Consider the following 12772-nt stretch of genomic DNA (forward strand, 5'->3'; position numbering starts at 1 on the left):
TGTTGGTTTTTCAAGTCGTTCTGCCTCTTTTTTCATATGTCCATTCACATGCTGCCGATCTCTTTCCCATGCATGGTGGATTCTGCCAGCGAAGTAACAATAACCTTGGGTGGAGTGCACAGCTGAGCTGGAGTCTGCAGCATGTGCTTTGATTGCTGGAATCATGGACAGAGCAAGGAGGCATCCTCAGGAGATTTTGTTACTTATTGAATTGTTCAAGTCAGTGCAATGCACTCCAGACCATTGGTCAAAAAGTGTCCAATAAGACTAATTTGCTTAAACCTTCATGAATAGAAAGTGCATAGTTGTACTTGATGCTCTGTACCATTCATGCAAATTCCATTTGCAAACAAATTCTATTTACTCATTTTCCTCCCTGCACTTGAATTTTGAAATCTTCTGCCATCTAGAAACGTAATGAAACACTTGTTGAGTCTTTCTATGGGCTGCAGGCTATTCTTTCTTGCTTTCCCTTTTTTTCACTAGTGCACCTCATCCCCTCTGCTGTACTGGCATCAACTCTAGGATTCAGGAGGCCTCTGGAGAGGGGGGAAAGCATGAGGGAAACTTGGAACAATATGTTGTAGGTAAATAAATGCGCTGTCTAAAAAAGAATGCCTTTTCAAAACATACCCAGGCCCCCTCGGAGAAGCATGTGCCCCAAATAATGCCCCAATTACTCCACTGATAATATGATAATATACTTCAACCTCTTTCGAAGTCACTGGGTTCACTGCGCAAACAAGGACCAGCACTCTGAGACTGAGGGAATATCATCTGGGGCCTTGGGAAGACTGCACATGAAGGAGTTTTGTGTGATTGTGTGTCTGAGTGTGTGCATTTGTGTGTGTGTGTGTTTGCGTTGTGTGTGTTTGTATGGGAAACAGAGCAAGGGAGATAGACTTACTGTAGAAGTACAGTATTCTATTCAATCCTGTCTCCAGCTTTGGCACATTCAAACTGAACTTTTGACTCTATTATTTAGTCTTGGATCAGAGGCATGCAGCTGATTAAACAGTGTGAAATTCAGCGAAACAGGTGTATCTTAAGATAATCTGATGATATGGATTATAATATGGCAATAAACCCGAGGATAAGATCTCGGCACTGTGTCGATTAGAATCTTTGGCCATTGGGCCGAGCTGGCTGGAAAGTGGCCTGACTATTGATACCATATGAGAGGATGAGTCAAAATACTGAGCAGATGTGATGGTGCAGAGTCACAACAGAAAAAAAGGAAACCTAATCACATTATACCTCAAAAGATACTGAACTGGTTAAATAGAATTATAGGTAGTTGGGTATAATTCCAACATAATGGCTTTAAAATATGTGCATAAAAATATTTTTTTTTGTTAAATGCACTCGTTTGTCTTTCACTTGTTTCCATAGTTCACTCTGAGATAACCACAGATCTCTCTGAGGTGAACTGTAAGAGACAACGTCACATCTTCAAACCTGCCATAGACCCTGCCTTTCGAAAAAATGAATTTATTTCTGGGAAAAAAAATCTGGGTAACATCTAAGTATTAAACAAAACACTGGATCTAAACTAATCTGCCATGATTCACCCTCTTACTCTGATGCTTTTCCACCCCAGTGAAACCTTAAGTATGGATGCAGTAAGAGCAGTGGAGAGTAGGACTGGAAATGTATGGATGAAGTGAAGGGGGAAAATCTTTGCTGTGCACCCCTCTTGAGTGATATATCCATTCCACCAATTACACCACCTGAAAAGGCCATCACTTCCAAGAAGATTTTTTTGGGGGGAAAGCACCAGTTGTCAGCTGCAGACAAGGAGGAGAGAAAGAGTGAGAAGGGGGAGAAAAAGTGTTCCTGCGTCACGTTGCTTTAATTTGTTCACCAGCTGCCAATGAAAATGATGACCTGCAGAAGGTTTCTTCTTCTTCTTCTTCTCCTCTCTTGGCACTCCATCTGCCTTGGCAAAGCACGGAGCCGGATTACAAATTCTGAACAAGTGTAATTTTTATAGTATAATGAATACTACAGAGAAGGCTGATAGGACAAGACCCAGCTCTCACGCTGACTTTACTGATAAAAGTGCTGGCTTTCTTTCCATCGTGAGTTTTGTGTTGAATTTCTGATCAGTTGAGCATGTGGCAACTGCAGGTTTCCCCCCCTGAATACAGAGCTGGGGTGCCAGCTTGGTTGTTGAGAACGATTAAAGCCTTCAGTCAAGCCCATTTACTAAGCATTCACTAAGATAACATTTCACCCCAAGTCCAATCTGTAGATTAATCACATTAAAGCAGGTCCATGACAAAGACCTGTGCCATTTCCTTTGTCATTTTACTTTATTAATCAAAAACGCAGCAGCTGCGTAAACACGCAGCTGACGTCTTGAAGAAATTAGGCAAATTCTGTAGGGAAAGGATTAGGAGGAAACAAACAACGCCTCCAAGTGATGTTCTGTTTCAGGTGTAGAGGAGGGGCTGTGCGTCTACCTCCGAGGAAGGCTCACTTCCTGCATTCCCCACTACAATATATAAACCCGAAAAGACGGACTTCTCCTGAAACACTCACAAAGTTTGCAAAGCGCAAAAACTGCTCACTTGCAGCCCTCCCTCTCTCCGATCCCTCACGGAGGCTTTAGAGGTGATACCGCCTTAGCAACGCGGGGACAAGGTACCGCCGCGCAAGGAAAAGTAAGAGCAACGTCGCCGGTGTTTCTGTACTGTGTTATTGCAAAGAAGGAGGTTTCAAACTTGATTTAAGCATGCCTGGATTATACTGTATCGTGTTTGTAAACGGCAATCCTTTAAGTCTTCCCTCCCTCTCTCTCTCTTTTTAATTTTTAGAATCATCCAGGACGCGGGATATTGTGCCTACAGTTTGCTAAAACCAAACATGAAACCTCAATTATTTACCTTAGACTTAGTACTCTTGTGCATATCTTGCGGAGCAAGTGCACTAGCAGTGACTATTCCTGTTGTGTCCACGTCCCTGCCAGCCGCTAATATCACCAATCTTGGCGCAGCCTACGACTCTGGAACAGACACAGTGACTATTTCTAAAACCAGGAGGAAGCGTTATATTAGTCAGAACGACATGCTCGTCATTCTTGATTACCACAACAAAGTGAGAGGCAAAGTGTTCCCCCCAGCTTCCAATATGGAATACATGGTAAGTGACCTATTTTGATTCCAAATTATTATTATTATTATTATTTTTAAAGGTGGTATATTCCCATTTATTGCGCGATTTTATTGCAGCCACGTGTTCCTCGAACAGGATATCTCATAAAAATAAGTCCAACAGGCTTCAATCAAATGCAGGAGCTACGGAAATAATTTGTCACAGAAATAAGAATACTAGCTCATTATAATAGTCGCACTGCTTTATTTAGGAGACGTTTTTAGGGTCTACTTGACATCATCAGCTGTTCAGCAGATCATGCTACTGCACCAGACCACCAAGGTAGTCACGTCCAAAAGAAGAGGGGTCATGTATGATACCAGAACCTTGTTCTCAGGAAACACCCAGTTGTTGACCTGTTAGAGTTTCAAGTCCAAAAACAGACTTAATGGATACATTTTGCTCATTTGGACAGCATGTTTTTTTGTTTGTTTGTTTTTCTTTTTACCTGGCAAACATAACCACTGAAATTGATATATTTCCATTTAAAACTGGTGTAATTTTGTAGCTCTCACATTGCATTAGTGTTGTCCCTTTCCTTGATGAAATCACTGTAGGACTACTTTCTATTAAAGGGCTCCAGTCATGATGAAACCTTGTGCACAATTATACAAGCTATTCAGCCTTCACTCATCATAATGTGTTCCTTGAAAGGGTAACTCCGTAAGGGACACTAGGAAACAAAGTGTCTTCTCTTATGTAACTTATTTGATGGATGACTTCTGTGTTTAGCTGTGGTAACGCCTGCAACAGCGCTAAGAGCTCAGAGCGCCAACTCTTATCTCATATCTCACTGCTACATGAAGATCTAGTGCTGATATTTTCCCCTCAGTTATGTAATGGGTTTCCTTGCTTTCCCCTCATCTGTGTGTGTTTTTTAGGTGTGGGACGACACACTAGCAAAAACGGCCGAGGACTGGGCTCATGTCTGCCTGTGGGAGCATGGGCCACCTCACCTCCTCAGGTTCCTGGGTCAAAACCTCTCAGTCAGGACAGGACGGTGAGTGACCTTTGACTCCCCTGCCCCCTCCCTGACATCTGCTGCTCCTCTCAGGGATGACCCTCTCTCAGCAGTCATGGTCGTTGCCTTGTTGCCCCCTTCCTTTTCTCTCCTAAAAGTTTTCCTCTGTGACCTGGTGACTGCTTGAGGAATGCTCCTGTGACCCTTCAAGTAAACAAAAAACGTGCTTTCAGCCATGACCCGTGAGGACAAACGCCCATCCTTTTAGTGGGTCTTGATTTTCCATTTGGAAACACAGGGCACCTTCATGTGTTCCTACTTTTAGATTTTATTTAGGAGCCACATGAGACTCAAGGGAATACAGGTTATTCTGACTTATTCTCGTGCACTCACCAGTATATTTCCAATGTGACTGTTTTCTAAAAAAAAAAACAAGAAACCTGATGACTCTTGTAGAGCCATAAAAATGGATAAATCTCCTTTTTGAGCAAAGCCAGTACCTCGGTGTATAGAGTACATAAACCTCAATGGGAAGAAGAGGATTTTCAAAATGACCATACTGACACCTTAAAATACATGCAGGTGCTTTACTCATGGTTCCTAGAGCTGTGTATGTGGCTGTGATCACACAGAATGTTCACCTTAATTTCCAGAGATGCAGGTTATTTAACTGTTATTGTGCTCAGGCAAGCTTTAAAATGCAAAATGTTGCAATCATTGAATTTAAGTCATACTAAGGTCCCTAAGTAATCTGGAAAACTAACCAGGATATGTGCGGCGCATCGGCCGGTGGAGGAAACTAAAATACCTCCATACAAACCTGGACAAAACTCCAAAGTTCTGTCTTTTACTGTTCTTCCATTTTGCCCTAAAAACGGCATTTTTGCCAAATAAAATAACTGATTCAGGTCTGTTTCATCATTTTTCCTAGTCGCTTCCCCCACAAATGTAAGTGCTGCTAGAGTTAGAAAGAATTACAATAGCAAAAACTCTAAATGATAACATGCCATTTGCTGAATTTGTCAGTGTTCTGTCCACAGCTATCGATCCATCCTTCAGCTGGTGAAGCCATGGTATGATGAGGTGAAAGATTACGCCTTCCCCTACCCCCGCGACTGCAACCCTCGGTGCCCACTCAGATGCTACGGTCCCATGTGTACACATTACACACAGGTAGATGAACACTTATTCAGGGTTACTTGGAGTGCAGCTGAATTGCTGCTGCAGTGTAATCAAGTGACAGCTGATGTTTTTGATTTGCAGATGGTCTGGGCAACATCCAACAAAGTCGGCTGTGCCGTGCACACGTGCCACAATATGAATGTGTGGGGTTCAGTGTGGAAAAGAGCGACCTATTTAGTTTGCAACTACTCGCCTAAGTAAGTAGACTTGGCAAACTGACGGTTGACTGTGTAGCTTTGTAGCACAATCTCATATAGTGTTAATTTCATGCTGTAAGGAGTCCTTTTATTTCTAATGAACTTGTTAACCTGATGACGATGCGCTGACGGCAGGCTTAATCCCGACACAGTTCACTCTGTTCTGTGCTTAGCTGTGAAATGCCACCCATGTTGCTAGGAGCACCAAAGCACTGGAGGGCCACGAACCAAAAGAAAAAGTCTCTGAATAGTTTAGAGAATCAAAGAACGCCCAGACTTGTGACTGACTTGTGACCCGAGGTTCTTTAATCTCACTAGTTTGATACGTAGGTGAGAAGAACAGGCTCCTGCCCTATTTAACTTGTGAACTGGGAATGTGGTCTCTGTTCTCTGAGATGCAGGATTGTGTGTTTTAGACAGTCCTGCTTTCCAGTCTGCAGAGGTCACTGTTGTCACAATCTACAAAGAGAAATTCTGTGCATGATACCAGCTGGCTGTAGTATGTTGATTCTCAACACACGGTAGTCTCAACATAGAATTCAGTTCAGTGAGTATGCATATTGCTAATGAAGACTGTAGGTTATGACTGATAGGCAGCTGCTATTTCCCTAGCTCTGTGGTTACCACCAGGTTCACCCTTAATCTTGCTGTCTTCCAGGGGTAACTGGATTGGAGAGGCTCCCTACAAAGTAGGCGTACCCTGCTCTGCCTGCCCTCCCAGCTACGGGGGCTCGTGCAGCAACAACATGTGCTTCCCCGCTCTTAAGACAAACTACCTGCACTGGTTCAAATAAACAAAGGTTTCCTCTCAACATAAGCTTACAACCTACAGTACCACAGAGACATTATCTTAATCCAGTAAGGATTTGCACAACACTCGTGGACCACACTAATTTGTATATATGGGCTTATTTAAAGACAGAAACATGCATTTGAAGGCAGCAGACAATTTAGCATTGATGACTTGTAAATAATCTGTAAATTTTTTTTTTTTTTTTATACCAGAATTGCAAAGACTATTTTAATTGATGCAATATAATTTAAATGTAAAATGGGTCCTTAAACAGTGCAAACTGTACAGTATGTGGTGCTAGAAACACACTTGGTTTTACTATATCAGTTTACAGATGACGTCGTGGTAATAAAGGACATTACCACCATCACAACTCCTCATAGCTGCTCACTTTGGTGCTATGGGCATCACACCTCCATGCTGTGTGCTCTGTCTTCACAGGAATGCTCTGATATCAGGATCAAAGCTTTTGACCTCAGAGGGGACCCCCCCCCCCCCTCCTTCCCACACTGACAGCATCAGCAGTTTATAAGCTTAAGTGTGCTGCAATTCCAGGTTATGTCGTGCAGAATATACATCAGTTAGAGTGGGAAGTGCTCATTTGAAGGCGTATTGTCAGCTTAGATAACACCTCAGTGGTCAAATGTTTACTTAAAGTGTAATGCAGTGCATTTTCAGTGTTAACCTGCACTAATCGGCTTGTGTACCATCACAGGCACTTCATCCGTTGGGTTTCATTCGTGTTCATATCATTTTGGATGCCAAACAGACCACATGAAATAATTTGACCCATATATCTGTTATGTAGTCATATTTGTTATAGAGAATATTGGTATGCAACTGTATATACCACTCTATACAGTATATTGATATTGTTTAAATATTGTTATAATCACTGATGTAGCCGAGCTTTAGGCACTTGAGTGCACCTTAATTGTTTGTAAATGTCCAAAATACCAGGAAATTATTTTTTGACTATGTAGATAATCATTATACCTTGACTATCTTAAAGTATACTGTAAGTTATTCATTTTTACATTAAAATATATTTAAGTGATATTAATTTTTTTTTGTAAGAGGATTGGAGTGTAATGAAAACATTCAGCATATTCAAGAAGAGGAAAAAGATTAAAAAGAAAATAACGACAACAAAGAAATTAACATTTTCAGCACTGATTGTGAACCGTTTCTACAGTTGTGTTTTGTACGTTTAATAAAATGTTCTATTTTGATTGCTTGTTTGTTCATTTTGTAGAGATCAGGTCATGCCTCTGGCTAAAAGCAGCATCATTATCCAGGGTCTGGTCTGTGTTGTCTAATATTGATTATCTGCTCAAGTATCATTCTGACTCTTTGATTCTGAGTTAAAGAGTGCCCTTGAAGAGTCCCACATCCTGCGTATCAAAAGCGAAAAAGGGGAAGAAAAGAAAACATCTCCGGGCTACAACTGAATCCTAATAAGAGAAGGTTGACTTTGGCCCTGACGGTCTACGTCTACATAAATGAACAGATAACTGATAGGGTTTCAGGGGACTGTCTTGTTTGGGTTTCTCCACTGAAACCATTGACCTTACTGAGAGGGAAAAGCAAGGAGCAGGAAGAATGCAAGCTGTAGAAAGAGGAGTGTCACCCCAGATGCAGCCAAATTATAAGAATGAGGCCATCTATAGAGTGACAGGGTCCTGCTCTAAAATCTCTTTTTTTCTAGATAGAGGGATAGAAGTTGGGATTTAATGCCTTAAAGACACTGATGTGCATAGCAAGTGATGCAATTTTTGCTCTTTTATCCAGCAGGGGTAGCATAATGTCGGGCCCTGACCAATCAGCTTAAGAAACACATAACAAGGAAGATGTAACTATTTTTTTTCTATCAGATAAGTTCAACTGAAATTGTTGCTGCAATACAACATATTTTGGCAGGTTGGATTGCACTATCAAACATTTGCATGATAACCTGTGCATAGCGTGACAGTTTCAAACTACTTCCTGCACATTATTAAGAAGTTGCATTTTTACAGCCAGCCCTAATAGAGCAGCACATTCCCTGGAACTAACCAGCAGAGAGTTTTCGAGGAACACATTAGTATGCATGGGAAAAAATCTTCCTGTCTGTGCAAATGCCAGATCCAGAGCCAAACAGATGATAGGTGGGTGTTTAAAAAGTCACATCATCAGGATGCAGAGCGCGATGCGATGATGAGTTAGACAATCTGCTGTCGACGTTTACCTGGCTTATCCATCAACGACCGCAGCAGAGCAGAGGTTAAGGACATGGGTTTGGGTTGGGATGAAAGCAGCTTGTGATGGCTCAAGGGCATGAACAAGAAAACACCTGCAAATGAAGTGTAAATTGGAAGGGGAACAAATATGTCCATGACATTCATGAATTTGGAATTAATTCAGCATTTTTTTCCCTTCTTTCTAATGAAGGAATGGAAACACTTTGAAAACTTCTTTTCACTTAGAAAGTTGATTTAGACTTTAAACCTGTTGCCATTTGTCTTTTTTGTTCTGCAATTACACTTTTTAAGCTCTGTTCAGATCTTCATTTTGACATTGGTGTGCAGTGTTTGGAGAACTTAGACCCAGGACTCTAAAGGACTGTGGGTGACTGCGGTTCAGGAGGTTGAGCAGGCCATCAACTAATGGGATGGTCAATGGTTCGATCCCGGCTTCTCTAGTCTGCATGTTGAAGGATCCCTTGGAAAGATGCTGAACCCTGAGTTGCCCTGATGCATTTGTTGGAATGTGAGTGTGTTAATGTTTGATAAAAGCACTTAGGTATAGAAAAAAGTGAACGAGGCCTGTAGTAGAAAGCACTTTGAGTGCTCAAGTAAAAAAGAAAGGTGGTAAGTACCAGTTCAGTTTGTTACTCTTCAAAAGACAGTTTAACAGCATCTATCATATATACACTACTGACTGTTTGAGATTCAGTGTCTTCAGCTAACAGCCAAAACACCTTCAATCCTTACATATCAAACCCTCTCCGGAATTCTTGATACCTCTTAACCTCTTCTAACCCATACCACTCCAAGGTACAAAATTTAGTGGAACAGTTTTTCATAGTTTTAGTACACCGTGTGACAACCCTCTTCCCGCTGTTTGTCCCTCTGCATTGCCTTGCGAGTTCCTGGTAGGCGGAATTAATCAGTGTTTGGAGCACTTGTTCAATTTCCTTGGAACATTTAAGATCTGGCTTTTTCATCTAAAATTCAAACAGTCAACAAACTGCTGACATACTGACTAAAGTCAGATTAAAGTTTTTGCTTCTTTTTGGTTAATAAATTGATCATTTTTGGTTAAAACTGTGTGTCTCCCATTATTTGTAATAAATCCTTATGAACCTGCACATGGTCTTTTAGTTAACTTCATTCAGGAATACAACCCCATTGGTTGTTTGTAGAAACTGTTATTGCAACTATATACATTTTAATGTTAGCTTTAGCTGCCATGTCAATGTGTACATGCAAAATATGAGCTTGTGCACCCTTGCAGACAAAAAAGTCAAGGGTGTATTTCAGACCAAACCATTGTACTTTCCTAAATCTAACCAAGTACTTTTGGTGCCTGAATCTCCATAAACTGTAAGTGAAAATTAAGCCTGTATATACATTGCTTGAGCCTGCAACAGTTCATTCTGCCACCAATTTAGAATCACCAGTTAACCTTTGAAGGAAGCTGGAGCACCCAGAGGAAACCCATGCAGGACAATCAGAATCAACTGGGGAAACTTCAGCTGTTTTCATATTCAAATTCAGATATTTCAAATGCATATATTTTTATCAGTAAGTACAGTGTCCTGATTTTTCTTGGTCTGCTGATGCTATTCTCTTACCAAGCATGTGGTAGTTAAGCAAGAAGAATAAAATCCAAAAAGGATAAAGGCCCCACTTAAAGACCAAAAGGAGCGAGTTAAACACAATCAGAAAGATGGAGAGATAAAACAGATGTTCAGTCCCCAGTTGAAACAGTGATAAATCCACTTCAACTGGCTTATGCTGTCAGCCAGCGCTAGCATCTACTGAGGCAATGATGATGCATCTGCAAGCTCGCCTGAAGGTGCACCACTTTTCCTAATAACACATGTGAATTACTGACCTGTCAGATAAACTGTAACTGCTGAAACATTTAAGTCCCCCTCAAGTGTGAAGGTGGTGAAACGTTTATTTACAGAGAGGATGGAGACTTCATAAGGACTGTGGCAGGTTGATAGATTATTAACCAGGAGTGGGTGAGTGTGAAGAGTCCGTTTCCAAATGTGCAAAGAGCCATCCAAATCCAATAATGGCGAGAAGTATGAGAAAGACTTTGTCACAGTTTGAGTATAATAACGAAGAAGAGGGATAAATCTTTTGTGTGGATGGAACTTGGTGATATTGTAGAGGGGCTTTTTTTTTGTTGTTGCACAGCTGTAGAAAAAGTCTCCTCAACTTCATCATGTCTGTACTCTACAACCTCTCTGCCCTCCCTGACTCCACAGAATGGTTGAAAACTTGGCTTCTCTTTGCCTCAGAGGGGATATTGGGAGAGACTTTGTTCTAATTCAGTGTATTTTTTCTTGTTCTTCAGTCCCCCCTGAAGCACAACAACTATGTTTATTTTGTTCCCCTTGCAGCTCAACCATCGGAAATGCACCCTGTGCCCTGTCCAAGCCTCACTCTGTCTTCAAACCTCCAAAAAATCCTTCACTGGCATAGCAGCACTGCAGCTTGAGGACATTAAAATGGAGCTGCTATTAGGACAGAAAAGGCTAGAATAAGGGCTCAGTGAATGTAAAAAAAAAAAGAAAAAAGAGCAGTGTAAATTTTGTTACGTGCAAGATCATAAATCACCCTGTAATACAAGCATATACGGATGGATGAAAATGGCTTTTAGTGAGCTTAGAGAGAGAGAAAGAGTGTCTGCATAGATTTTTTACTTCCTTGTGCTCATGTGGGGAGGAAAAAATAAATAAGCCAGCAGTGTTTTATTGCTAAATAGAGATCTGTCACCCTCAGGAGCTTAGATGTGAGGCTGCTGTAGGCTGAGATAGACCCATGATTATCTTTAAGAACCATACGCTCTACAAAGCTAATCCAGCTAATCCAGAAAGTCTTGCAGACAAGTGTTTTGGACGATAAAGAAAATCTTGCACATAAATGATCGGAAATGCAAATTAACAAATGACCCTGACACTTGACTTTGAATTTCAGCTTAATAAATGTTCTCATTTTGGAGGCCTGGCATGACATTCGCTCGTCACGGTTCAACTGGTTGCCGTCAAAACGCTGAGAATGTTCTAACATTGGATCATCAAGCAAGTCTTCCAGTTAGCAATCCAGGTAGGGCACTGGGTGTGCTGTATTGCTTCACAAGGGGATGACCTTGAAGGGGAGAGTGGCTAAAAGTAAATTACAGTAGTTTAGTTTATAAGATTTGTGCTTGCAATATACGTATGGTTCTTAAAGATTTGTGCTTGCGCAATATACGAATGCTTATCCTGCCCAAAAAGTTCCAACTTTTTGACCACCTCACTTTCAGTTTCAGTGTGAGTACTTTTTCCAGTAAGCCACCTGCCATCTCCCTTGCTCAAGCTACTGCAATCAAAGTGTCCATGAGTCATCTGCTCCAATACGCCCAGCATCTAAACAAGGGTTGGCTTTAGGGTCCTGCAGTTCTGAGAAATATGTCCCATCAGATACTTCAGTTTTGCATTCTCATGTTGCTGCAGCAAATTTTGCTCTTTTCTTCCAAATGATCTCTCCTTTCTTAATTAACGTTGTTTATTCAACTGCTGTTTCAAAGGTCAATTATGAACATCCGTATCAACCAAATAATCACGCACAAGCACATGGTCACATCTCCGACATGTCAGGTAGGAGGAGCCTGTTGACATACGTGTTTCCCAGAGACTGATGTCAGCTAATTGAAGCCTGGCTTTGGATCTCCTCAGATGGTGTCATGTCCATGTTGAAACCCTGCTGCCACCATAAATCTTCTGGGGAGTTAACTGCAGGGTGACATTTTTTTGCAGTTATTCTTTTAAGCTGGATGCCCTTACTTCAAACAAGGAGTAAAAAATAAAAGCGTTTCGGGTACACAAATCATTTGCGGTGTCTCAGGTGTCTATTTTTGTCTATGACACTGTTTATTCAGGACGGTGTTGCCATAATATGTGGGGAAACGTTTCATTTCTCATGGTTTTCATGGTTGGATTTAAACGTACTCCCTGCTCTAGAAGCACCAAAGCAAATGCTGATGTTTCTTGCAATCAGCCGCACTGCAATAAGACACCGTTTCAGTTTGAGATGAATGACTTGTGTAATGGTCTCTTTTCTTGTCTAGTGACTTTTCCTTGGCAAAGCAGGTTTCTAGCATGGTCTAGTAAAACATAAATAAAGCATCTGGCATACTTCAGTATAGATATTCCATTTTACAACAAAGCACATAAACTGGGTTATGTCATAAAACTGTCTATATTCACCATATGTGACATTAAAAGTA

General features: G+C 41.2%; 2 protein-coding genes across 2 annotated transcripts in view; both read left to right on the forward strand.

The window, feature by feature from the left end:
* pi15a (peptidase inhibitor 15a) overlaps positions 1 to 2949 on the forward strand; it is a 63568-nt gene extending 60619 nt beyond the window's left edge. The window contains exon 7 of the mRNA XM_030756837.1: positions 2881 to 2949. Coding sequence (XP_030612697.1) covers positions 2881 to 2893 — 13 coding nt within the window. The 3' untranslated portion in view covers positions 2894 to 2949. The remainder of the gene's footprint in view (positions 1 to 2880) is intronic.
* On the forward strand, positions 2522 to 7267 carry LOC115799611 (peptidase inhibitor 15-A-like). The gene is made up of 6 exons (XM_030756840.1): positions 2522 to 2666; positions 2820 to 3144; positions 4038 to 4156; positions 5158 to 5290; positions 5381 to 5496; positions 6155 to 7267. The coding sequence occupies exons 2-6, from the start codon at positions 2869 to 2871 to the stop codon at positions 6288 to 6290; spliced, it is 780 nt and encodes a 259-aa protein (XP_030612700.1). The 5' UTR covers positions 2522 to 2666; positions 2820 to 2868; the 3' UTR covers positions 6291 to 7267.
* Positions 7268 to 12772: the final 5505 nt, after the last annotated feature.

This window comes from Archocentrus centrarchus, chromosome 20 (genome assembly GCF_007364275.1).
Source record: "Archocentrus centrarchus isolate MPI-CPG fArcCen1 chromosome 20, fArcCen1, whole genome shotgun sequence".
Classification (NCBI taxonomy): Eukaryota; Metazoa; Chordata; class Actinopteri; order Cichliformes; family Cichlidae; genus Archocentrus; species Archocentrus centrarchus.